Consider the following 27,619-nt stretch of genomic DNA (forward strand, 5'->3'; position numbering starts at 1 on the left):
TTCTGCGCTCCCTGGGACATCTTCTTCGATCTGCACTGCCTGGGATGTCTTTGGTCCGCTCCTCCCTTCCCCCTGGGGCATCTTCAGTCTGTGAACCCCCCTCCCCCCGGACGTCTGCAGTCTGCTCCCCAGCCCCCCAGAAACGTCTTCAGTCTGTGACCCCCCCACTGGACTTCTTCAGTCTGTGCCCCCGGGACATCTTTAGACAGTGAATCCAAACCTCCCCCCCCCCCGGACTCCTCTAGGCTGATGGACCCCCCCCGTGACGCCTTAAGGCTGTGCGACCCCCCCCCCCCCACCCCCGGAGGCTGTGACCACAACCTCCGGACCCACCCTGGCGCTTTGGGGGGAACCCCCTCCCCCCACACCACCCTTAGACTGTGCCTGCCCTCTTACACGACCCCCCCCTGTATGTTTTTTAAGACTGTGGTGCCCCCACGACCCCTCCCCCTGGTTGCATTGAGGTGTAACCTTCCCCTAGGATGCCTTTAGGCTGTGCCTCCTTACTCAAATCTCCCCCCCCCCCACACGCCCTCCTCTGGCCGCTGCTTTTAGCAATTTCGTGTTTTTGAGCGACTCTTGCATTCTGTCTACTTTAAGAATTCCATTTTTGCTTCTCGAATGTCTGCTGATGTGAATTTTTTTTTTATCTGTTCATGGTAAAAGTGTGAAATGGAGTCATGTTGATTCGGGTTGGTTGGTTGGAGAGGATAGAGTTTCAGTGAATGTGCTGACATGTGTAAGTCAGGTTAGCTAAAACAGAAGTATTCCAGTGTTTAGTGGCTGCCATAAATTGTATAAACCGGGCTTTATGTGCAGAAATGATTAACCGCTCGTAATCTGTCTGATTCTAGGTATAGGTAGAAGTGTGACACAAGACACAAAGCTGTAAATTCTATTACGTGGGCGAGATTGTTTTCCTGCTGAATGATACGGGGCTGTACATTGAACACCCTAAACCCGGTAATGTGAGGACATCAGCGGCACCTGTTTACAGCTCCATTGCTGGAACTTGTAGTCCCACAAAAACCACAGACCGCTGACTTGCCCTTCTCTCTTACGTGTCACTGCTGACATTTCCATGGGACCCGTGCTATCTGCGTGTCCACAGTGTGTAAACACCTGTGACAGTCTGTAAATAGGAGTGTTTTTTTTTTTTTTTTTTTGTGTTTTATCGTCAGACAAGTTTCAGCTCTTGTGGTTTCATAGCTTTGTGTATAGGCTCGCCGTGGGCCGGGGATCACACCCCCTATCCAGCCCTGAGATTCCAGCTGTGTGTGTTCATACCTGGTATTATTCCATTTGTTGACACAAAACTCCCTGCTTTCTAGCCTCCTATGTGCAGGTATGGGTCACACCGGGAAATGGCGCAATCATTTTCGCTGCGTTGACATGCAGACTGTGGCTGGTGGCTGAACTATAAGTGGACCTTTCAGTACCTGCCTGAATAAGTTCCTTGCATGTCACTATATACTACAGTATCAAAAGTTCCACATTTTGCCAATAAGCTCCAGCCCAGCGACTTTGTCTAGGCTGAGATTATATCACCAGTCTGCTTCAGGCAAGAGGAAGAATTTCCTTAGTCTCCTCCTTCCCTAGTGATCTCACTGCAGCATTGCTTTGTAATGGAGGCCATACACAAGCAGAAAAATCGGCTGTGCGAGTTTTCTAAAATCAAACGAATTATCGGAATGGCAAAAGATACTACCATCATGGAACGATCAAATTTCGAAAGATAAATGTTCCATAAACATAAATTAACCATTTTATTGTTCGTTTTCGTGAAACCAGAAGGGAAATGACGACATGAAAGTGACCTCTGCATGTAACTTCCGGGTTATACTCGCTCTCCTTTCCGGAACGATCGGTGTGTTTGTTGAAGAACCTTCTTTCCTGAAACTTTAACAATGGATCAACTGGATGAGAGTACCATTGCCATAGCAATGCTTGGGAGTAATTGCCATACAACAGGCAAATGCTGTATTTTTGGGACCATAACATGTTTTATAATATTTATATTGTTTGTGACATGCTGTGCTTTATTTGCAATAAAGTTTGTTGATTATTGCACAATTTTGGTTGGTTATTGTATACTCTATATTTGTAAAAGCTAGCAGTGTGCCCTTGTTTGATGAGTTTAGCCATGAACGTTCGTGGAACTTAAATGCACTTTACATAAAAAGTTTTTGCGTGGATCAGACATTTCTTTTGTTATTATGATCATCCTCTAATATGTCTACCTTCCGGGTTAAAGGTTTTGGCACATGCGCAAGAAAAGTCACACGATTGTTCTCGGGCGAGGCAGCCACAAAACACAAGAATGTCGGTAGATCAGCAAAAATATTTCCAATTTCTCAAACTAATTTTTTAGGGCCGGAAAGTTGAAAGCCATTATTGTTCGTCACCCACTAACTATAAGAATATCGGCGAACGATCGCCATTATAGATTTTCTACCGATTTTTCTGCTATTGTATGGCCAGCATAACACGTCACAAAGTGAGGAGCTGCACCAGGGGCTGATCTGAGTCAGACAAGGCTGCATTCATACCTGAGCGTTGCGTTTTTAAAGGATAAGCAATTTAATCGCTGTACTTACCTTTTCTGCACCTGATCCGGTCTCCAGCGACGGAAGCTGTGTGCAGGAGAGGACCAACAATGGCTGGGAAATGAATTGGAAGTGACGTCACCCATAGATTTACTATGGGGCTTTCGTTGTCGAGTGATTCTCCTGCACCCACCTCCATGCTAAATTCTCCTGCACCCACCTCCATGCTGAAGCCGCCGCTGACAGCTCAGCGTGGGACTGGACCGTATCGGCTGCAGAATAGGTAAGTACATTGATTTTTGCTTTACAGGGTTAGATAGATTAGGGTTAGAATGTGGCACAGAGCAGGTTTAGTGTTAGGTTTTGGACTTCTCCTTTTTTAACCACTTGCCCACTGGGCACTTTTACCCCCTTCCTGCCCAGGCCAATTTTCAGCTTTCAGCGCTGTCACACTTTGAATGACAATTGCGCAGTGATGCTACACTGTACCCATATGAAATTTTTATAGTTTTTTTTCCCACAAATAGAGCTTTCTTTCGGTGGTATCTAGTCACCTCTGGGTTTATTTCTTACAAAGAGACAGAAAATTTTGAAAAAAAAATAAAAAATTACTCACAGAAAATAAAAACTTTATGAAAATAAATCTTTCTCCTTCACTGATGTGCGCTGATGAGGCGGCACTGATAGGCTTCACTGATGGGCACTGATGAGGAGGTACTAACATACCGCACTGAGAGGTGGCACTGACTGGCGGCACTGACGGTGGGCAGTAATTGGCACTTTATTTACATTTTGTGTAATCAGAGCTTGTACTTGTCTCCCCTATGAGGAGGAGCCGCTTATCGGCTCTCCTCGCCTCAAACACGGACAGTGTGAGGCGGGGAGAGCCGAATAACGGCACTTCCTCATTTATATGTGACTGGATGTGATTGGACACAGCCAATCACATGGGTAAAGAGTCATGTCATTGACTCTATACCGAGACACGGCGCGGTCACGATCGCCGTCCCCGGGGCGTGCAAGAGAGGCTGTTCTGGTGCGCCATCATAGGACAGCGTCCCAGAACAATAGCTACACTGCTCCGCCATCATTTGACGGCGGGCAGGTAGCAAATGGTTAAGCGTGTTTTTGATCATTTGCCGTTTTTTTAATCAGCAAATAGAGAAAAATATCATCTGTCTCATCATTTTGTTGCAATGTTTTCCCACGTTTACATCCTCTTATTTATTCATTTTTTTCCTTTTTTTTTTTTTTGTAAGGGGTTAAGCGTTCATTTTATTTATTTATTTATTTTGTTGGGTTAGGGTTTATTTTTAGGGTTAATGATTAAAACTAGGGTTAGGGGTTTTAGGCTAAAGGGTTAATATTATGGTAAAGGATTGGCGTTAGGGTTTTTTATTTTATTATTTATTTTATAAGCCATTTTTTATTTTAAATATTGCAGGGATTCCCAAACTATGGCCCTCCAGTTTTTTTAGGATCTACAGTTCCCATCATGCCTAGACATGTATGTGAATATCAGAGTTTTACAATGCCTCATGGGATGTGTAGTTCTGCAACAGCTGCAGGACCATTGTTTGGGAATCCCTGAAATATTGCATTTGAACAGAAAAATGCTCACAAACTAGTGTCAAAATGCACTAAAACACTCAAAACTGCTCAAATCAAGCATTTCCATGCATTTCTTTGGAACAAAGGTCCTGCTAGGTCACTTCAGGCTGGCCCCTTTTGCAGGTATGGCTATGTAAAACATTACAATTAGGTGCCTATTACTGTTTATAATCAAAAATTTGTAGAGGCCGATCCGCTGACAGCCTAAATATTTACTGCTGTTTGGGGGCTCTGGGCTTAAGAAGCCTTTTAGAGCCCCTTTAACCTTCCTAGCGGTATTCCCGAGCGTGACTCGGTGTTAACTTTCAGTGCCAAAAGCGGTAACCCCGAGCCACACTCGGGGTACCGCTAGGAAGATCGCTGGATCCTGTTAGAGGGGTTACTTACCTTGTCACCGGGATCCAGCGATGTATCCCGGCGGTGTGCGGCGGCGGAGCTTTCTCGCGATCCTCTGTGAGCCCCGGCTTCCGTCTCCTGCGACGGGACGTTCGCAGGGGGGGTGGAACCGGCGGCAAATTCAAATGTAAAACACACCGATACAATGCAAAATAAAATAAATTCACATTAGTTTGCCCCCCAGTGCCCTTTCCTGCAGTTTTACTGTAATATATATGTGTGTGTGTGTGTGTGTGTGTGTGTGTGTGTGTATATATATATATAATGTGTGTGTGTGTGTATATACATACATTAACTTATTTATAGTTTTTTATTATATTATAATTTATGATTTTTTGTTTCAAACTTTATCATACCCGAGATGTTATAAAGAACGCACAGTAAAAAAAAAATTATATGTAAATAGTTGGTTTGGGCTTCTCATTCTTAAGAATTACATGCAAAATAATTGTACCGCTTTCAGCACCTAAAATCCGAAAGAATCATACCGCCAGGGAGGTTAAGGGAATTTCTTGGGTATCTCTAGGTCACCAGAACTAGTGTCCCCATTGGAAGATTTCCACTCTATTACTTTTCTGGGGACAACCCAAAATGTGTTTTTTTTCCTTTTACCTTCCCTTTCAGTGATGATGATAAACAGGACAGATAGTGAGGGTAAATCTCATTACCGGGGGCACAGACAGCAATAAAAACCTTACAGGGGTCTAATACCTCTGCACTCTGTCTAAAAAATTTTTTTTTTTGCCTTTTAGTTATACTTTTATTAGCACCCCAAACGCAGCAAGTAGACACTCAACAAACGTGGCTTAATGTGCGAGACATGGTGCTCAAAAAGGTGCATGAAGTACTTTGTTGTGCGTATGACACCCCATTGAAGGGAATTGGCTGCTCTATGCATGTAGAATGTCAATGTGCATAAAAAATAAAAAAAGATCATATTCACGTTGGGTGAAGAGGTGCATCTTGGTGTGAATGGGGCCGAACACTATAAATACACTTGTGATGACACTGTACAGTATTAAACTGCTGATTTTTTTTTTTTTAATTGGATATAAAGACATGTATAGACAAGTTTTTATCTGCAGATCTTTCATCCCAGCAGCCATTCCATGATCTTCTTAGATAAACGGATGTTCGAAACCTCCGTCTCTTAAAACCGCTATCTCCCGTCTGTCAACGCCCTTTATGTTTTGCAGCAGACCTACATAATTCGTATTATTCTTTTTCTTCATTGTACGCCTTCTACTTTGTGTAATAATCCGTGCCGCCGCCCTGCTCATAACCTTTATCTCGTGTAAAATGAGATAATTGCAGCTTGCCTTAATGGTTTTCTGCTCGGAAATACAGCGGCGCGATCAGCAGATGTGTTTGGCCTGCAGGAGACATCTGGCAGGCGGCCTAATCGTCTGCAGGATTTTACCGTCTTATTTGTACAGTAATCTGGGACTTGGTTCAGTTGGAGCACGGCTGGTGTATCTCAGCCCTGTCTTATAGCTGCTTGTAGGTTGGGTGAAATGTAGGGACGGGCAGCAGAATAGGGTCATGGGATGTGTACACCTTGCCGGCTGAATTATAAACATGCACCTGTCATTTTGCTACTAGCTACTTCACGGCATTATGCACAAGAGCTTCTAAACTAATGCCTCGTACACACGCATCGATTATTGGCCGGGAATTTTCGGCCAACGTCCAATCAGCCGATTTTTGGCTTGTTAGTATGATGCTTTCGACAACAGACTCCGACTTTTCGGCCGAATAAAATCTGGTGTGCAGACTATAAAATTTTTGTTGGCCATCAACACAACGGACGATTTTCCGTCAGTCAGTACTGATTTCGGCAGACAAAAATCTGATGAGCAAGACTGGGCATGCTCAGAGAAGAAAAAACACACTGAAAGTAAACCAGCACATGACATCACTTCTGAAGTAGATTTTTGTTAGCCGAGAAAATTTGTGTGCAGTCTAGGCACATTCCAACCAACAAAACAACACTCTGGACAAAAGACGGACGATCGGTCGGCCGATAATTGTTGCGTGTGTACGAGGCATTAGGCTGGCAACTATGGGTTGCAGGAAAGAAAATCGCTTGATTCCCCCATCAACAGTTTGGGTTGGGGGAAGCTATTTCCACCAGGAGAACACCGGAATTGGAACCGTCTATGGCCAGATTTCTCATTTCCTGTAGAAGCCGTACCTGGGGCTTTGTCCCTGAAGCCTAGTACACACTACTATTTATTTTTAGTTAAAAAAATAAAAAAAAAACTGACAGCTCAGGTCTGGGCCGCTGTACTAACAATCCAATGTTGGTACAGCGATCTCCCCTGCTGAGCTATTCTGACAGGGGGACAACCCCCCAGCCAGAACACTCTTAGCCATTGGCTAAGAGCACAGACCGGGAGCTGGTCGGCAGACCTTTTTCGGACATGAGCCTTTGACAGAAGCCAGCTGAACGGCCAACTTCTGTCGGACAGGCTGCTATACACATGGGCCGAATGTTGGCCTGTTTCTATTGAACCGGTTGACATCTGGCCCGTGTGTACTAGGCATGAGGTTCTTATTGCACATAGATAATTCTTTTTTTTATATCTGTTTTTGTGCAACTAAGCTCCCATTTGCACCAGGATCTAAATGACATTATTCTATTGCTAATTTCAAGTGGACCATGAATGAAAATGCAAGCCCTGCTTATGTTTATGAAGGCTATGAAAGTTTCCAGTCATGGTCTAGCTAATAGTAGTTGGTTATATTCAACTTTTCTGTGATATTGAAAACATTTCGTAGCTTATCCAAGCCACTTCAGTTTCAGTGTTAAAGCAGAGTTTCACCCAAAAGTGGAACTTTCACTTTAAGTGCTCCTGACCCTCTGACATACCACATTTGGCATGTCTTTTTTTTGGGGGGGGGGGTACCTAGTTGTGACAGGTACGCGCTCCCACTTCCGCTCAGGCCGCCTAGACGGCTCAAGCGGAAGTTCACCTCTTCCCCCTCCCTCCCTGCAATCTTCTGGGACACGTTACAGGTCCCAGAAGATTGCCCAGGCACTAAGGAAGCGCATTGCGCACCCTGCTGTGAAGCCGCAAGCTATCACAGCCGGCTGCCCACACTTGTGATGCCGGCGCCACGGGGAGAAGAGGGAGAGGACCGAGGCTCTCGCCGGCCGCATCGCTGGATCGTGGGACAGGTGAGTGTGTGTTTATTAAAAGTCAGCGGCACTTTAAGAAGATTCCCCAGCAGTATATCCACAAAGGTAGTACTAACACGTTGATCCAGTCACCGTAGAACATGTCAAGGCAGATATGAATTGTCAAAAAACAGGAAATGAAAAGTGAAAGTTGTGGAAACTGCCCTGTACTATTTACATAATAAGATCCTTGGTGTCAAGAAGTCTGCATGATGCTAATCATTTGATTTTCAGGGTTAAGTGTGAATTGTCAAATCACCGGGGGAGAGATGGGGAATGTCATATGTAGAGACAGATGGTGTTGAAGGCCCAACCGCTCTTCAGGGATAGTTGTTCCATTTGATGTTGATGGCTTCTTTCTCATCTCAGTTGTCTTCTCTGTCCAAAATGTGCTCCTCATTGTCCCACTGACCTCGAAAGAATGTCCCTTTTCCTTAAAATGTTGGAAAACTGCTGAGCCCTGGCCTGTAGAGCCCCTTGACCACAGGAGAGCATATTCTATGTCAAGACTCGCTTTAACGTTATTTTGTCATATGACAATGATCAGCAACTTCGAACCATGTTTCCATGGGTGCATGTACACCGGCAGGAATCTGCTTGATTGTTCATATGTGAAAAGAAGTAAAGGAAGAAAGTTCTTGACTGCAGTAGGTGATTAAGGGCCTGGAGGGTTCAAAGGGGTAATGCACACTCACCAAAGTGCCAGGGATTTCCATAGTCTTTTATTCAGTAACTCACTGTCCTGGAACAGCCATAGTTGCATAGTTAGTCCATCTGGCTCAACCAATAAAAAACAGTAATGAAAACCGAAACCTACAATCCCTTATACACAATCCTATACCCGCAGTTGATCCAGAGGAAGGCGAAAAAACCCCAGCAAAACATAATCCAATTTGCTCCAGCAGGGGGAAGAAATTCCTTCCTGAACCCCCGAGAGGCAATCTGATATTCCCTGGATCAACTTTACCTATAAATATTAGTACCCAGTTATATTATGTACACCCAGGAAAGAATCCAGACCTTTTTTAAGCAATTTAGTGAGCTAGTCAGAACCACCTTTGGAGGGAGTCTATTCCACATTTTCACTGCTCTTACGGTGAAGAAACCTTTCCGTATTTTGAGAAGAAATCTCTTTTCCTCTAGAGGTAAAGAGTGCCCCCTTGTCCTCTGTGATGACCTTAAAGTGAACAACTCAACACCAAGTTCACTATATGGACCCCTTATGTATTTATACATGTTGATCATATCCACCCTAATCTCCTCTTCTCAAGAGAGAATAAATTCAGTTCCTCTAATCTTTTCTCATAGCTGAGCTCCTCCATGCCTCTTATCAGTTTGGTTGCCCTTCTCTGCACTTTCTCCAGTTCCCCAATATCCCTTTTAAGAACTGGTGCCCAAAACTGAACTGCATATTCCAGATGAGGTCTTACTAATGATTTGTACAGGGGCAAAATGACATCTCTCTCTCTCTCCCTCCCTCTCTCACTCCCCCCCCCTCTCCCCCCCCTCTCCCCCCCTCTCTCCCCCCCCTCTCTCTCCCCCTCTCTCTCCCCTCTCTCCCCCCTCTCTCCCCCCCCCCTCCCCCCCCTCTCTCCCTCTCTCTCTCCCCTCACTCTCCCCCCCCCTCTCCCCCCCCCTCTCCCCTCTCTCTTAATACAAGAAAGAACTTTACTTGCTTTGGAAATCGCAGCTTGGCATTGCATGCTATTATTAAGCTTAGGATCTACCAGAACACCCAGACCCTTCTCCGCTATGGATTCCCCCAGTTCTACTCCACCTAGTATGTATGATGCATGCATATTCTTAGCCCCCAGGTGCAGAACTTTACATTTATCAACATTAAACCTCATTTGCCACATAGTTACCCAATGAAACAGTGTATTGAGGTCGGCTTGTAAGTTGGAGACATCCTGTAAGGAAGTTATTCCACTGCAAAGTTTGGTGTCATCTGCAAAGACTGAAAAGGTACTTATTAATCCCTGACCCTAAATCATTTATAAAGGTATTAAAAAGTAAGGGTCACAACATTGAACCTTGGGTTATACCACTGATAACCTTAGACCATTCATAAGAATCATTAACCACTACTCTCTGAATTCTATCTTTTTAGCCAATTTTCTATCCATGTAGCTAATGAGTAGGGATGAGCTCAGGCATGTTTGGATCCTTTTCTGAACCCAGATGAGCCATGCCATTAGGAAGCTGTCACTCTTCAGGGCCAACAGTAATCGGCTGAGGCATCCTCCACCCTGCAGCTGCACATATACAAGGGGAGTGTATAAAAGCAGCTGCATGACAGGGAATGCCCCTGCCAATTACCATTTGCTCAGTACAGTGACAGTTTCCTGGTGGCATAGCTCCGGTGGGTTGCAGACTAAGATCCCAAAACACCTGAGCTCATCCCTACTAATAAGGTGTCTGGATACCCAATATGCTCATGCTCAGGGCCACTGATAAGGCAGTACAGCTATTCCTCCCGTCCTTTTAAACTGATGGGGCCCAGGCACCAACCAGACAGGAGAGCCAACTGTACTGCCTTTTTGCCTTGTGCCTCCCCCTTCAGGGCTTCCAGCTTCTCCTCTTTCTCCCTTTGGCTGCACTGCAGGGAGATCTGTTCCAGTATCTGCGTACCCCCCTGTCTAAGCCCCCCCCATGTGCCCCCCGCAGCACTGCTGGCTTCCCTCCTTTCCTACTAGCAGCTGCTGCGCTCACACTGGAGGATTGTTTTTCAGGATGGAGGGCTGGTAAATGAGTCCTGTTTACTGGCCCCTTCCCTTTCTTAAAGCGGAGTTCCAGCCTCGATCCTCTCCCTCTGGTCTCGGCGGCGCCGGCATCACTGCTTTGGGCACCCGGCTGTGATAGTTTGCGGCTTCACAGCCGGGTACCCACTGCGCATGCGCGAGTCGCGCTGCGCGTCTTGATTGGCCGGCAATCTTCTGGGACCTCTGACATGTCCAAGAAGATTGCAGGGAGGGGGAGAGGAGAACTTCTGTTCAGGGCGCCCTGAGCGGAAGTGGGAGCGGGTACCTGTCAAAACTAGGTACCCGCTCCCCCCCCCAAAAAAAATGACATGCCAAATGTGGCATGTCGGGGGTTAGAATACCTAAAGCGGAAGTTCCACTTTTGGGTGGAACTCCGCTTTAATGGACACAGTGATTGATCAGTTCCGATCGCTCCGGTTTCCATTCATCACTGAAGCATAGTAAACTATGTTTAGTTTGTGAGTGGACAGTAAGCCTCAGAGTGCTTCCTATTCATTCATCTTCAGTGCAGCTGAGGCTGCGGTGAAAAGAGCGACTGCACCTGTGACCTTAGTCTCTTTCTCGGTCTCAAATGTGAGACATCTGACCCCCAGTTTTTCACCAAAGCCAGGTGAAGTTTAAAAAAAAAAAAAATTGTGAAAATAAATAATTTTAAATTCTTTAAAGAAAGAAAACGTCTTGGTATGTACTTGCGCGCCACTATCGGGAGGGAGGGCTGTCAGGTAGGCTGTACGGGGCCCTGTGGTTATTGCAGGCCAGCGAAATTCAAGATAGTAAAGCCAGGGGTAGGGCGATGGCTCAGTGGCCTATACCTTCAAAAACACGTCTTCTTTGAAATCTGCTAAAGTTCTATATGGATGATGGATTGGTTTTCTTTTTTTTTGTGTGAGGAAATATCTATTCTCCACAGGAATTTCCTGCATGTTATGGTGCTGGGTGACCCCGCAGGTGTATGAGCTGTCGTGTGACAGGGTCTCTGTTTGCTGTAGCGGCAGATCGTATTCTATAGGAAGTGTTGGATTCCATGACAGATTAGTGTGTGCAGAGCGTGTTAGGACACATCCGTGTGCCGTTGTTTAAGCCATGCTGTTGAGGGGTGGCCTGCGCTGGATTTTGTTACCTGACTAAATAACAGAAAAACAGAATAATGCCCCTCCTGATAAATTCCACCATCAGCATAATGAGCATGTTCATTATTTTCCTTGCTTTTTAATGCTTCCCTTGTTGAACTTCATGCTGTGCCACATATGAGTTCTTGTACTTTTCTCTGGCTGCTGCAGTCCTGGCACGCTTCGCTTTTAATATCCTGCCTATTTCCTCAAGGAATTACCAAAATTCTGAAAATTTGCTCTGCTGGAGATTTGGAGAAGCAGAGCCAGAATTTTGCCTGCTGAGTGGATAGTCGCAGTCCTCCCAGCATGTAGAGAACTAGGAATAGTGTCCTTTGGACCCCTTACAAGTTCATCGGAGTACAGGCTCCTCATCCCTAACCCACTGACCGGAGTTTTATGGCTAAGCAAATAGTGAGGAAAACAAATAGAATTCTGGGGTGCATCAAGAAAGGGATAACCAGTTGGAAGTAGAAGGTCATGATTCTACTTTTAGAGCCCTTTCACACTGAGGAGTTTTTCAAGCGCTTTTGCGTAAAAAAAAAAAAAAAACGCCTGAAAAGCTTAAAGCAAAGTTCCGGCCTATTTTGCAACTTTAGTGATTCCTGGAGTGCTCGCTATGCTGATCAATAATTGGGCATTTTCAATTTTTTTCGGGGGTCCCTTGCCTTATTTTCAGGGCATTTTTGATTGTACTTCCTCCTTCTCCCCCCTCTGTGGCCACGGCCACCGACATCACTTCCGCCTTTGCATTGCATCCTGGGAGCTGTTTGTCATCACTCCCAGGAGGCTGGAATCCCAGAACACTCCCTGGAATCAGGAAGAAGGGCACAGCAGATTACACTGTGGCTTCAAAAGCCCACATCCAAGATGGCCGCGCCCAGACATCATTTTTAAAAGTAAGATTTTGACTAAAATCCAATACTGTACACCTTGTAAGTATGAGAATAGCGGTTCTGTAAAGGGCGATGGATTAGTATTATAGGGGTATTTTTAGTTAAAGGTATTTGAGGCCGGAACTCCGCTTTAAGAAAAATGCTTCCCATTAAAATCAATGAATCCTCTCACATTGGGGCAGTGCATTGAAAAAAATCCTGCATTCAACATCTTTGGAGCATGTTTTGAGAGCTAAAAAAAGGGCCCCAAAAACGCCCCTTTCCATTGAAATGAATGGGAAGCACCTCAAAAGCACCTCTAAAATGCCTCAAAAGCACCTCCAATATGCCCCACAGAATTTTTGGAGCAGTTTGAGTCACCTGTCCTTTAAAAACAGGCACCTCAAAAACACTGCAAAAACACTTTTACTGGCAGTTTTGAAGTGAACCAGTGTGAAAGGGCTCACATTTACCTTACTTTGTCAAATTCCAAAGACCTTGCTTACAAAAGATTTTTGAAAGATAGAGGGAGAGAAACAAAAGGTACACGGTCTGAGCAATAAAACTTCAGGAGACAGTGGAGGAGCTTTAAGGCTCCATGTACACGGGACGTTGTTAAGTCCCTTTGAATGCTGGAATTTTTAGGACGTTTGAAACGTCCGTTCGGTCGCGTTTGTACCCGCGTTTAGCGGGCGTTTGCGTTTAGAAGCGTTCCTAGAGGTCAAAAAAATGATTCCCCTTTAAAATGGAAAAACGCGAACGCTAAACGCGGGTCATCGCGTTCGGACGCGTTCAGACGCGTTTGTGCGTTTGAAACGCCGGGAAGCACACGTTCGAACGCAAATAATTGCGTTCTAAAAACAGTCCCTGAACGCAACTGCCTGCAAATGACTGTAAACGACCTGGTGTACATGGACAGATAAGATAAAATGTAGATGGGTTCAGGGGCTTCTGAAAAAAACGCCCAACTGCTCCTAAACGGCCATTTCCAGCGTCCCGTGTACATGGAGCCTTAATGTACAGATTTGAGGTACGAAGGGAAAGAAGGTGATCTTCAGCTAGAATCAAATTCCAAATAAGAGGTATTCCTGAACAGCAGATTGTAAATGCCTCTCCAGCTGTCCTTCTTGCCAAATATTGCTGTAAAGAAAACTGTCCACCTAAAGACAGTTAAGAAACTGCAATGTCCAAGAGTGTTGGGTTATTTGTCCTCCATGGTGCTCAGTGGTTCCCTTTCTGATTCCATTGTCTTGACGTGACTAAAGGGGCTAATGGGAGAAGCGAAAGAGCAGAGCAAGGGACCATTAAATTGATAATCCTGGAAGTGACTTTTCTGAAGGGTCTTAAAGCGGAACTAAACTATCTCAATCAACAATAACTATTTTTATTCCTTATGGTCTACAAGGGTGCTCATTAGCGACCTCGTAGTCTATTACAAGCTGTCTGAGTAATACAAGCTTTCTGCTGTGGTGGCTGACGAAACTTGTTTTAGGGTCCTTTCACATGGGCTTTCTGCCCAGTGGACTCTTTTTGCTCAGCAGGGGATCGATGTAAGACCTAAAAACGGGTGGAACATGTAACATGTTTCCAAAGGTGAACTTATCCTTTAAAAGTTGGGTGTGCTTACACATAACTAGGGCTAAGGCCGGTTTTACAGGGTGTTTTGCTTTGTCTCCCAAAACCAATTCTTTGTTTCTCCACATGCTTGTTTCAAAAAGTCCTAAATCCTCCCCCATACTTCCTGTTGCATCATATCCTGCATAGAGCTTCCGCTGCTTAGCTCATTAACTAGTCTGACTGGTTCATTTGGATATCAAAAGGTGAGGCCTAGCTTGTAAGAAAAAAAGCACATGGTCTTGAAATCGGACTATGCAATCTAACAAATATACTATAAAATCAACTAAATTTCCATAGCGACACACAGGGGTGATCAGATCAGGTCTGCCTGTAAGTCTTTCAGGCGAACCTGATCAGACTAGCCATTGTGTTCTATGGAGCGAAGGATGTCAGCGCACATGTGTCCGCTAATACCCACCGGCTTCGGATCTTATCTACCAAAAGCAGACATGGACCTGTCATCTGCCTGGGGATCAGTGGGGAGATTCCCCGCTAAGCAGGCAGATGTGTTTTACAGAGTCCGCCCCATGTGAAAGGGGCCCAAGGCTTTTCGGACAAAATGCTTTGCCGTTCTCCTGTCTGCCAATAAAGTATCTATCTGAAGTTTATGGTAAAGGCTCTGGTATTTTTATTTTTATCGTTCTTGGATGGTTTGAATGTGCGTACAGGAACCCAGCCATTGAGCAGACAAGGTGTGGCCATGTAGACTGAAAGGTAGAGCTTATCTCTGTTTAAAAAATGCTACTCTTGGTTGAACCAAATGGTGTACGAATGAAAGCATTGGTTCTATGTTCTCCTGGGTGGGTGGAACTTCAGTGAGCCTGTTGCTTTGCCCTGCACGAGCCTAGCACAGGTTCACTTTAAAGCCGCTCCTGGTAGTTAATACCACCCTATCTATTACTCTTTCAGTAAAATTTTCAATTTTGTAACATTTATTTGAAGGGAGAGAGGTCGGCTTCAGTTTTCATCAAGAAAATAAAGGGGTTCTTTGTGGAATGTGTGGCTGCGCAGGACATTGTCAGAGGGAAATGTAAAATTTGTTTTAATAGGAGTTTTAATGTAAACTTGCTAAGTGTTATTTTCTGTTTTCCGTAGAACTTTCAGTCAGAAGAAGGCTGCAGTGGAAAGAGAATATGCTCAGGTAAGCTCAGATACCTCGTATTAAATTGGGTCCAAACATGTTCAATCAATGTTTTTTGCATTGCTAATTACCATTTGGAGTGCTGAGGTTGCCTACACCGAATGTAAACTCAATGACCAGTTAGTTAGGTACACCCTGTACAAGGCTGAACTTGGCTTTAACTTCCACCCTGGCCTCAATCAGATCACATATGGACTTTACTGGTTTCCAAAGATGGTGATTACAGATTCGATTCTATTGCTTAAGTGCTGGAATTCTGTGGTCACTGCATTTCGGATTATGCAACGTTATTTGCAAGTGGCCCATTTTGTGTCACCTTTATGGGAATAACCATTGAAGCAGGGTTGATCTACTATGGAGAAGAACAAGATCATGTTCCAGGAACCTAGAACCATTTGGAAATAAAGAGGCTCTTGGCTTGGCAAACTGTCCTGGTGGGATATGTCTTTTTTTTTTTTGAAGGTGGTTGGATATAGGATTGCCTACTTGTTCTTCAACAAAGATTAGATTTTTGGAGCAGTGTAATGTTACTTTCCAGCGAAACTTTGGATTTTTGCATTTTCCTTGAAATCACACAGTCGATGTTCTATGGATAGCCGGATGGATCCACGGTGTACCATTCACACAAAGCACGGACCCTACAAACATAACATGGTGGATGTTACGTAAAAGTTTATACTTGTCCATATCCAGCCTTCAGTATTACTAACTTGCTGTTGGAATTTTGTTCACAATGAGCAATTGAGATCAAGGTGCATGCTGCTGAGTTCGCTTCCAGGAATGCTTCTTACAATGGATGTTTTGTTGCACTATTATCTCTTTAACTGCTATTCTCATATTGACCTGGGAGGAGCGGTGTTTTTATGAGACCGCGGCTATGGCTAGCCCGACAAAACCCATGATGGCAACCTTTTACCCTATTTTCCTCAGTCTCCAGTCTGGATTTCAGAAAGTCTTTTTGGCACTTTTTGAATAGAATGAACCAGCCATGTGGCATCAGTTCTGACCAAATATCTATGTTCACACCTGACATGGTGTACCTAATTAACTGCCCATTGGAATATATTGTGTGCTTATGAAATATTATCATGTAAATGTAAGATGAAGTCACCCTGTAACGCAATTTAAGTTCATTGTATGTATACCTTTTTACCATCACTGACAAATGATTGTTTGGTAAATTCCAATTTATATTACTATTGCTTAGAGCAGGGGTGACCGGCTCAGTTTCATCGTGGGCTATATCAGCAGTACGTTTGCCCTGAAAGGGCTGGTTGTATCTGGGATGCGTCTGCGTACATAGTGCAGAGTCCAGGATTACACTGCGTACGTAGTGCGGGCTCCAGGATCACACTGCATGCAGAGTGCATGGTCTGGGATCAGGCAGGGTGCAGTGTCCAGGATCACACTGCATGCAGAGTGCATGGTCTGGGATCAGGCAGTGTCCAGGATCACACTGCATGCAGAGTGCATGGTCAGGGATCAGGCAGGGTGCAGTGTCCAGGATCACACTGCATGCAGAGTGCATGGTCTGGGATCAGGCAGGGTGCAGTGTCCAGGATCACACTGCATGCAGAGTGCATGGTCTGGGATCAGGCATTGTCCAGGATCACACTGCATGCAGAGTGCATGGTCAGGGATCAGGCAGGGTGCAGTGTCCAGGATCACACTGCATGCAGAGTGCATGGTCTGGGATCAGGCAGGGTGCAGTGTCCAGGATCACACTGCATGCAGAGTGCATGGTCAGGGATCAGGCAGGGTGCAGTGTCCAGGATCACGCTGAGTGCAGGGTCCAGGATCACGCTATGTGCAGAGTGCAGGGTTCAGGATCATGCTGCTTCCTCGCATCTCTCTCTTCATTTTGCCTGGCTCTAGTACCTTCCTCTGTAGGCGACTCTGCCTCAGCTTGCGGGAAGTCGTTCTCTCTCTGATTCTAGAGATCAGACCCTGCTTTGAGTGCATGCAGGAATCTATTCGTTCAAGGAGCCACTGAGAGCAGTACTGTCCCTTGTAAACGCAAGTTTACAAGTGACAATGAGGAGTGAAGGGTGAATGCTGGAGGTGGCAGAATGGAGTTCTGCCACATTTAAACTGCTGGGATTTAAAGACTGGGTGCGAGGACCACATGACGAAGCCTGGTGGGCCACATTAGACTCTTGCGGGCCTTGTGGTTGACACATGTGGCTTTAGAGGATTACCCCATTTTCCTAATTTTGCATCTTCCCTTACCTGAATTTTACTTTTATCTCTATAGCTTCTCATTTTCTTTTGTTCATTTCCTTGCTATACCTTCAGTAATTCTTTCTATTTGCACTATATGGCCAAACTTTTGTGGACACCTGACAGTCTGCATTTCTAATTCAACCCAAAGGTGTTCAGTAGGGTAGAGGTCAGGGCTCTATGTAGAACACTCTAGCTCCTCCACACCCAACTAATCAAACCATGTCTTTATGGAGCTGGATCTGTGAAAGGGGGCATAGCCATGCTGGAACAGAAAAAGGACCTTCTACCAAACTGTTACTACAAAGATGGAAGCCCACGATTGTCATGGGGTTTTTCAACCTGGGTTCCATGGAATCCTACAGTTCCTCCAGATAAGTTCCCACTGACACCATTACTCTTTTTAGCTATCTTTAAGACGTAATTCTTCCCAGTAGTAGTATCTTAAATTGTAATGTAGTCATTTTTAGCAGGGAGTCCCCGAGACTGGAAGCTTATTTCAAGGGTCCCTCTGCATTGAAAAGGTTGAAAAAGGCTGAGCTAAAATGTCTTTGTATGAAGTAGTATTGAGGCTCCATGCACACTACAAGCTTAAAAAATGGCAGAAAAACGCTCATAATTAATGTTTTTGTGCCGGCTTTTAGCAGCATTTAGGAGCGTTAGTGTTTATTGGGGTTTCCCTGTAAAGTGATTCATTCCCTTTTGTCTGTGCAGTTCCTCCTAAAGGCCCCTTTCACACGGGCTTTCCGACCTGTCAGTTTTTCAGGCGGACCTGATCGGAAGCTCCATGCAGCCCTATGGAGCAGCGGATGTGAACGGAGACCTCTCTGCTGACACCCGCCGCTATCCGATTCTGTCTGTGAAATCCGGACGCATGGAAACCCTATTTTCCATCCATCTGGAGGATCAGATTGGATGAAAACGGTCAGGCGTTCCATTCTCATCCGATCTCCCATAGAGGAGAGCAGGGCTCTGACAGCTCTGTATCTGCAAAGTAAGCGGAGACGGAGCGGTCATCCGCCTGCTCAGCGGATCGATCCCCGCTGAGCAAAACTGAGTCCTTTGGGCGAATCCGCTCATGTGAAAGGGGCCTAAGAAAAAAAACACTGAAAACCAACAGTTAGTAGCGGTTATGGGCGTTTTTTTTTTTTTTTTTCTGCTAGCAAATCACTCCCAAAAACACAATTAAAAAAAAAAAAATGTTCTGCTCCTGTAAGCTGAAGCTTCAAAAATGCTTCTAGACTAAAATAGTGTGCATGGACACATAGGATAAGACTTTGTTTCAAGTAGCAGAAAAAAAATGCTCAAAAGGAGCTACTAGGAGCAGTTTTTTAAGGTACTGTACATGGAGCCTGACAGTACGCAGTGCTGTATTTTGGCCTAGGCCAACAAGGCCCAGGCCTAGGGCGGCACTTTGCAGGGGGGCAGCAAAAAAGTCGCCCCCCCCCCCTCCACCTGAGACTTTATTGGCCACTGGTTGCTAGAGCCGCCTCTCTCACCCCCCTCTCTCACCCCCCCTCTCTCTCTCTCTCTCTCTCTCTCTCTCTCTCTCTCACACCCCTCCTGTCTTTCTCCCTCTCTCTCACCTCCCTCTCTCTCTCCCCCCTCTCTCTCTCTCTCTCACCCCTCTCTCTCTCTCTCTCACCCCTCTCTCTCTCTCTCTCTCTCTCTCTCTCTCTCTCTTATCCCCCCTCGCTTTCTCTCTCTCTCTCTCTCTCTCTCTCTCTCTCATCCCCCCTCTCTCTATCATCCCCCCTCTCTCTATCATCCCCGCTCTCTCATCCCCCCTCTCTCCCCCTCTTTCTCTCATCCCTCCTCTCTCTCGCTCATCCCCTCTCTCTCATCCTCTCTCTCACTCTTTGACCCCCTCCCTCTCTTTCATCCCCCCTCTCTCTCCCCCCCCTCTTTCATTCACCCCCTCTCTTCCCCCCTCTCTCCCTCACCCACCCCCTCTTGTGAGATCTCAGGGGTTCATGCTGGGACTTGTAGTCCTTCAATTTTGGAAGGAGTCACATCCGTTAAAAAAGGAGTGGGGCAAATTTACAAAGGAGGGGGGCGCCCAATTTTAGTTTTGCCTAGGGCAGCACAAAACCAAAATACACCACTGACAGTACGTCACTCAAAACACCAGAAGTCATTCATTTGGAGGGTTGTCCACACATTTTCGGCCTTATAGTATATTTTATTTGTCTCAGGGGTCCATAAATGTTTGGTCAAAAATAATTTACATTTCTTTTTTTGCTTGCTCTCAATTTTCTTTCTTTTAACACTTTACCTAAATCTTTTTCTCTTCAATTTCACTTTCTAATTTTTATATTTTTAGGTTTTTTTTTTTTCCCTTTAATTGGGCTTTCTTTTCTCTTTTACCATTTGTCCTTTTTTCCCTTTGCCTTTCTTTTACAGTTTTCTGGCCTTTTGTCTCCTTTTCTTGCTCTTCCTATTTATGATCGCCTTCTCCATTTTACTCTGACCCTTTCTGTCTTTTGTTGTCCTTTTATCCCTCACTTTCCTTTTGTGTCTTTATGTTGTCATTTTTCCCCCCTTTCTGTTATTGAGTTTGTTTTCCTTTTTAAATCCCCTTTTTGAATTTCTATTTTTTATCATTTCAGTTTTTTCTTACTCTTCATACCTCTTCTCATTTTTAGCTTTTTTCTTATTTCCTCTCCACCCATAGAAAGTCCTGAGAAAGTTATTGAGTGTGAGCCCTGTGTATGTCTGGGCCTCTCTGTATTCGGGCCCTTGTCTCCGTGCCACGTTAAGCAGCAGCTGTTTGTTTGAGCCCTGGCCGCATTCATCAGCGTTGGCCGGCGTTCCTCGCCTGCTCCACGAGCCTTTTATAAAGGGGAGCCTTGTTGATCTACACTGCAGGGGGATAGTGCTTCCTGGATGCTGCAATGAATACCTATGAGCGCTGTGAGATTGGCTCTTTGTTCGGCATCTGAGTGGCGATTGTGCCGCTCCGCTGATTGCTTCATGAGAAAGTGTCGGCGTCGCAGGCCAGGAAATAGGGAAATAAACGCCAGCTTCACGTGCCAGTCTTGGCTGTTTAGAAAAGGCCATTTTGCATCTGTGCCTGTGTACAAAGATTTTACTCTTACTTTGCAGTCTCAGTGCTGATTATGGGATTTGCTTTGAGTTGCTTGTTAACCACTTCAGCTCCGGAAGGTTTGCCCCCTTAATGACCAGGCCATTTTTTGCGATTCCGCACTGCGTTGCTTTAACTGACAATTGCGCGGTCGTGCGATGCTGTACCCAAATAAAAGTGATGTCCTTTTTTTCCCACAAATAGAGCTTTATTTTGGTGGTATTTGATCGCCTCTGCGATTTTTTTTTTTTTTTTTTTTTTTTTTTTTTTTTATTTATATATTTTAATTTAATTTTTTTTTTTGTGCTATAAACAAAAAAAGAGCGTCAATTTTGAAAAAACACCAATATTTTCTACTTTCTGCTCTAAAACATTCCCAATAAATTTTTTTTTTTTTAAAAATCTAAATTTTTTTTTTTTAAAAATCTAAATTTTTTTTTTTTTAAAAATCTAAATTTTTTTGATCAGTTTAGGCCAATTTGTATTCTGCTACATATTTTTGGTAAACTAAAATCCCAAAAAGCATATAATTGCTTTGCGCAAAAATTCTAGTGTTTACAAGCTATGGGATAGATTTATGGACTTTTTATATTTTTTATTAGTAATGGCAGCGATCAGCGATTTTTGGCGGGACTGCGACATTGCGGCAGACATATCAGACCCCTAAACTGACATTTTTGACACTTTTGGAGGGACCAGTGACATTAAGGCCTCTTACACACCATACTCCTGTTTGAGCATCTCCTTTTTCAGGCATATTTGTCTAATTGAAATTTGCGCATTCGCATGCATTTTCGAGCATATGCGTTCGCGCAAATTTCAAGTGTCGGGGAAGCTGTCCACAGTGATGATGGTGAATATTGCTAGCAGGTGTCCAGGATCACACTGCATGCAGAGTGCATGGTCAGGGATCAGGCAGGGTGCAGTGTCCAGGATCACACTGCATGCAGAGTGCATGGTCAGGGATCAGGCAGGGTGCAGTGTCCAGGATCACGCTGAGTGCAGGGTCCAGGATCACGCTATGTGCAGAGTGCAGGGTTCAGGATCATGCTGCTTCCTCGCATCTCTCTCTTCATTTTGCCTGGCTCTAGTACCTTCCTCTGTAGGCGACTCTGCCTCAGCTTGCGGGAAGTCGTTCTCTCTCTGATTCTAGAGATCAGACCCTGCTTTGAGTGCATGCAGGAATCTATTCGTTCAAGGAGCCACTGAGAGCAGTACTGTCCCTTGTAAACGCAAGTTTACAAGTGACAATGAGGAGTGAAGGGTGAATGCTGGAGGTGGCAGAATGGAGTTCTGCCACATTTAAACTGCTGGGATTTAAAGACTGGGTGCGAGGACCACATGACGAAGCCTGGTGGGCCACATTAGACTCTTGCGGGCCTTGTGGTTGACACATGTGGCTTTAGAGGATTACCCCATTTTGCGGCAGACATATCAGACCCCTAAACTGACATTTTTGACACTTTTGGAGGGACCAGTGACATTAAGGCCTCTTACACACCATACTCCTGTTTGAGCATCTCCTTTTTCAGGCATATTTGTCTAATTGAAATTTGCGCATTCGCATGCATTTTCGAGCATATGCGTTCGCGCAAATTTCAAGTGTCGGGGAAGCTGTCCACAGTGATGATGGTGAATATTGCTAGCAGGTATAGCAGCCGCTAGCGATAATTCAAGAGAATCCTGCAGGCTGGTTGTACCCAAGTTTTATTGATCTATCAACTTGGTATTATTCAGCCTGCCCATTAAGGCCCCTTTCACACAGGCGGACCGTTCAGATCTGCCTGTCAGTTTTTTTGGCGGATCTGAACGGATGCCCCATGCATCTCTATGGGGCATCGGATTTCAGCAGAGACATGTCCCTTGACACCCGATCCAATCCGTCAAATCTGGACGGATGGAAACCCTATTTTCCATCTATCCAGCGGATGGGATCGGATGAGAACGGACACACGGTCCGTTCCCATCCGATTCCCCCATAGAGATGCATGGGGACCTGACAGCTCTGTCTCCGCACACAGCACAGAGAACAGCTGTCATCCTCCTGCTCCTTCTCATCGGCGGATTGATCCCCCGCTGAGAAAAGTGGAGTCCGTCCGACAGACTCCATGTGTGAAAGGGGCCTAACGGTTCGAGCCAGCCGGCAGAAATCACATATCCCGTGTATGGAAAATATCTATACAAGGGGTTTCCACCATCCCTGCTAAGTTTAATTTTTTATGTTTGATGTGTAATTTATTATATGTGAAGTTACATTTTACAGACACCGGTATTGTGGTGGTAATGAAGTTTATTGAGATTACCATACATTTCAGGGTTCCACCATTATAGTTAAGATATTGATTAATAAGCGCTGCACTTTTTTTTTTTTTTTTTCTTATGCTACCTTGTTGCTCGTGTTAGCGATGTAAAGCAGCATGTCGCAGCTCTCTCTTTCTGTGTTGTGGATAGGGATGTGCTCACATACACCATACAAGCACTGAATGATATTAGGATTGCTGCAGGAGGAGAAATATTTCTAATACTGAATTACAGCCGAATGCGTTGTGTATAATATATAATTATGGGCATGTGTCTACAGTTCAGTAATGATTAAATAAAGCATGGAAGGGCAATATGTTTATCTGCTGTTTTTGGCTGGAGGGGGAGAGATCACATGAAGGTTGCAGCTACAGCCAGTAACAGAAAACCTAGAGGAGAGAGAATTCAATATTTAACCACTTACGGATTGCCCACCATGTATTTACATCTGTATTTTGACGTTATGGCAGCAGATAGCTGCCATGACCCCAGTAGGACAAAGACATAATGAGCTAGTTATGCATCGCATACTAGCTCATTATGAAATACTTACCTTAGAGCGAAGCCCCGACAAGGTCGTCTGGAGAACGCTGAGGGCGCCGTCATGTTCCCTCGGCGTCTCTTCCAGGTTCGGCGTCTCCGGCGCTGTGAAAGGCTGGAGCCACGATGACGTCACTCCTGTGCATGCGCGTGGGAGTTTCACTTTCCGGCAAGGCCCGGCAAGGAGCTCTGAAGGTTGAATGCAGGTTGAATATCTCCTAAACTGTGCAGGTTTAGGAGATATTAATTGTACCTACAGGTAAGCCTTATTATAGGCTTACCTGTAGGTAAATGTCATATAGAGGAGTATACTACCGCATTAACTGTTCAGTGTTTTATGAAGGGTGGTGTACTAATGGGTGGTGATTTGCTGATTTTCCTTTCATGCAAGCAGTACAAGTGCCCGACTACGACCTGGTGTTAGTCTCTTCCAGTTCCCTGTACAGCAGGGCTCAGAGATAAAAAGGGAAAAGTAGCAATCAATCAACTTAAGACCCCGTTCACACTGGGGCGACCTGTCAGGAGACCTGGTCGCCTGACAGGTCGCCGTAGGTCGCCTCGCATAGAGAAGCTGTGGACCCGTTCTAATAGGAGCGACACAAGTCGCTCTGACTTAGAAAAAGGGTCTGGAGCTTCTTTGGGCGACCTGCATAGACTTCAATGTTATGAAGTCCGTGCCGGCCGCTCCGAGGTCGCCCGTGGAAGTCGGATCTCCCCAGTGTGAACGGGGCCTTAAAGGTTAACTCCTTTTTCATGGGGAAAAACAATTACAAATAAAAAAACAAACAAACAATATAGCGTATACAATTGTGACACAAATCATATTGTAATTGAATGGTATTAAAAATTACCTTTCCTTTTGAATCTGCAGCTGTTGTAATTTTCTAAAAATGCAATACAATATGGCTACCTGGCATTGTTCTGTACACAGAATGTATACTGACCACACCCCAGATACATAATTTCCTGCTTTTGATTGGCTCACCAATTTTCCCAGAAGTCTGCCTAAGATGCAAGTCAGATTTTAGGCATCCCCTGCAACAAAAATGTCATTTTTGGTGCGATAATCCCAATAGGAACACGTCTAAAGGGATGCAGGCCCTGCTGATTTCCTCATTAGAGCCCTGCAGCTGCTGCCACAGTTGATAGATAATTATGAAACCACTCCCAGTTGACTCACTCAGCACAGAGGGACAAACAATGATTTCTTTTGAATAACAAAAGTTAGGAAAGTTTGTTAAAATCCTTGCAATGTACAGAGATCTCCCAGAGGGGAATGTTTTTTCTCAAAAAAAGTGAAGTTACGCTTTAGGCAGATCCAAAAAATACAGGCATGGGAAGCCAGGTGCAAATCTTGAATTCACATGTCAAATTTGACATTGGCCCCACCCCTTTCTGCCTCCATATTGGTCCTTTTGATATGTCTGTCGATGCAAATGGAGAGTCTCAGATTGAGAGGGATAAGGTGGTTTTTTTCTGTATTTTTTTGCCCCGTCTGTATCATTCTTTACTGAACACAAAATATCTTCATGAAACATACGACACAACAAGAATTAGATTTAGGAGGTTGTTTTTTTGTTTTTTTTTCCCAACCTAATTTATGGCTCCTGTCGTTTTCCTAAATAGCTGTTAGACGGAAGTCACAATTCAACAGATTGTAACTGTTTGTTTGCTTTCATAAAGTAGGTGTTAATTGCGTTTGCCTGTCAGCAGATTTGTGACATATGTTGAAATCAATGATAGAAAAGCAATCCGAGTCGACACAAAGCTAGCGTCTGTGTTTTGTATAGAGTGCTGGATTGTATGAGGATGTGAAGCTACAGTTTATGTAATAAATCCCATCTTTCTAAAGTCACTCTGTCATTTCAAAAATAATTCTTAAAGTGGAGTTCAGCCTCCCCCTCCAAAGATTAAAATTCAGCAGCTACACACGCTGTACACGCACACGCTGTACACGCACACGCTGTACACGCACACGCTGTACACGCACACGCTGTACACACTGTACACGCACACTGTACACGCACACTGTACACACACTGTACACACACTGTACACACACTGTACACACACACACACACACACACGTACACACACTGTACACACACACACACACACACGTACACACACTGTACACACACTACACACACACACTGTACACACACACTCTGTACACACACTGTACACACACTGTACACACACTGTACACACACTGTACACACACTGTACACACACTGTACACACACTGTACACACACACACACACACACTGTACACACACACTCTGTACACACACACACACACACTCTGTACACACACACTCTGTACACACACACACTGTGCACACACACACACACACTGTGCACACACACACACACACTGTGCACACACACACACTGTGCACACACACTGTACACACACACACACACTGTACACACACACACACACACACACACACACACACACACACGTACACACACTGTACACACACTGTACACACACTACACACACACACTGTACACACACACACTGTACACGCACACTCTGTACACGCACACTGTACACACACTGTACACACACTGTACACACACTGTACACACACTGTACACACACTGTACACACACTGTACACACACACACACACACTGTACACACACACTCTGTACACACACACACTCTGTACACACACACTGTGCACACACACACACACTGTGCACACACACACACACTGTGCACACACACACACACACACACACACACACTGTACACACACACACACACTGTACACACACACACACACACACTGTACACACACACACACACTGTACACACACACACACACTGTACACACACACTGTACACACACACACACACTGTACACACACACACACTGTACACACACACACACACACTGTACACACACACACACACCGTACACACACACACACTGTACACACACACACACTGTACGCGCACACACTGTACGCGCACACACTGTACGTACACGTGTGTGGGTGTGTGGTGTCAGTGTGTGTGTGTGTGTGTGTGTGTGTGTGTCAGTGTGTGTGTCTGTATGTGTGTGTGTCAGTCATATATATCAGTCTATATCAAATCACCAGAGAAGAGGTTAGGCTCATGAAAATGCAATGCCTGATTTGTTCAGGTTTAAACCGGCTGCTTCAAAGTAAACAATTTGGCAATGTAGGTAGCATGTGCCTATAGCTAGTTTGAAAATGACCGCCATGCTGCGCAGAAACGCAGGTGATGTCATGCATGCACGCGATCAGCACAGTGACGTCATCCACGTAGCGCGTCCCGTAGCTCAACCCACCACTGGGAAAGTCACAGCTGCATCAAATTTACCATGGCTGCAGGGAGAAGAGAAGCGTCTGCAATTCCGATGAATGGGCAAAGGGCGGCACTGTTTTTCATATTTCAGTCATTCCCAGATTCTTGCACCACCCTCTGCATCCCCTTATCTTCACACTTTGGAGTAGGAGAGGGAGGTTGCATAGAGCTGAACCATGCCTGGTGAGGTAATGAAGCTGTGTGCAGAGAATATGAACCTTGATGGGGATTTCGGGAATTGTTTTCCTGACGGCCATTTCTATAAAGTTAGTCACATGTTGCTGGAGCTATTTTTCCAGAATGCTTTTCCGTTCTGTTTGTCCTCTCCAAGTCTTCTTGTGATATAAATATTTGAGACAGAGATGAATTTTTTCATCCTGTTTGTTGCGTCATCAGACCAGGAATCTTCTATATATCCTGCGTTGTGTACACAGGACCGGGTCTCTCGCTGTGTTTTTGCTGCTCTGTATGTGCTATTTGGAGTAATGCTTGCTTTAGTAACATCTCTATGTACATTCAACTGTCGTCCTTCTTCTACCATCGTCCCTTGCACATCAACTGAAGTTTAATATAAGGAATGGTTACACAAGCAGATAAAATGCTAAGGGAGCAAAGCAAGAGAGATTGATGAAACATCTATGCAACCAACTGGCACTGGATGTGGGAGGGAAGGTCACAGGTCAGGGAGTCCATGGGTGGTTTTAGACTCCAAAACCATTTTAAATGCGCTTGCAGCAATTCTTTTTATGTGGGGGCAGCTAATATAAATTTTTCTTTAATGAGGCTTATTTGTTTCTTCTTTTGGTTTATTTATCTTGTAATTTGGAGGGTCATAGGCAGACAGTTGTCAAGCATGAGAACGATGGAAGAGGAGACTTCTGCTGGACCT

General features: G+C 44.9%; 1 protein-coding gene across 4 annotated transcripts in view; it reads left to right on the forward strand.

The window, feature by feature from the left end:
* The window catches only part of FCHSD2 (FCH and double SH3 domains 2), a 434,367-nt gene that overhangs the window by 143,645 nt on the left and 263,103 nt on the right, over positions 1 to 27,619 (forward strand). For all 4 annotated transcript variants that reach the window (XM_082245226.1, XM_082245227.1, XM_082245228.1 and 1 more), the window contains one exon: positions 15,193 to 15,238. In XM_082245226.1, the coding sequence (XP_082101352.1) occupies positions 15,193 to 15,238 (46 nt within the window). The remainder of the gene's footprint in view (positions 1 to 15,192; positions 15,239 to 27,619) is intronic.

The sequence above is a fragment of the Pelophylax lessonae genome (genome assembly GCF_965119305.1).
Source record: "Pelophylax lessonae genome assembly, chromosome: 2".
In the NCBI taxonomy this organism is placed as follows: domain Eukaryota; kingdom Metazoa; phylum Chordata; class Amphibia; order Anura; family Ranidae; genus Pelophylax; species Pelophylax lessonae.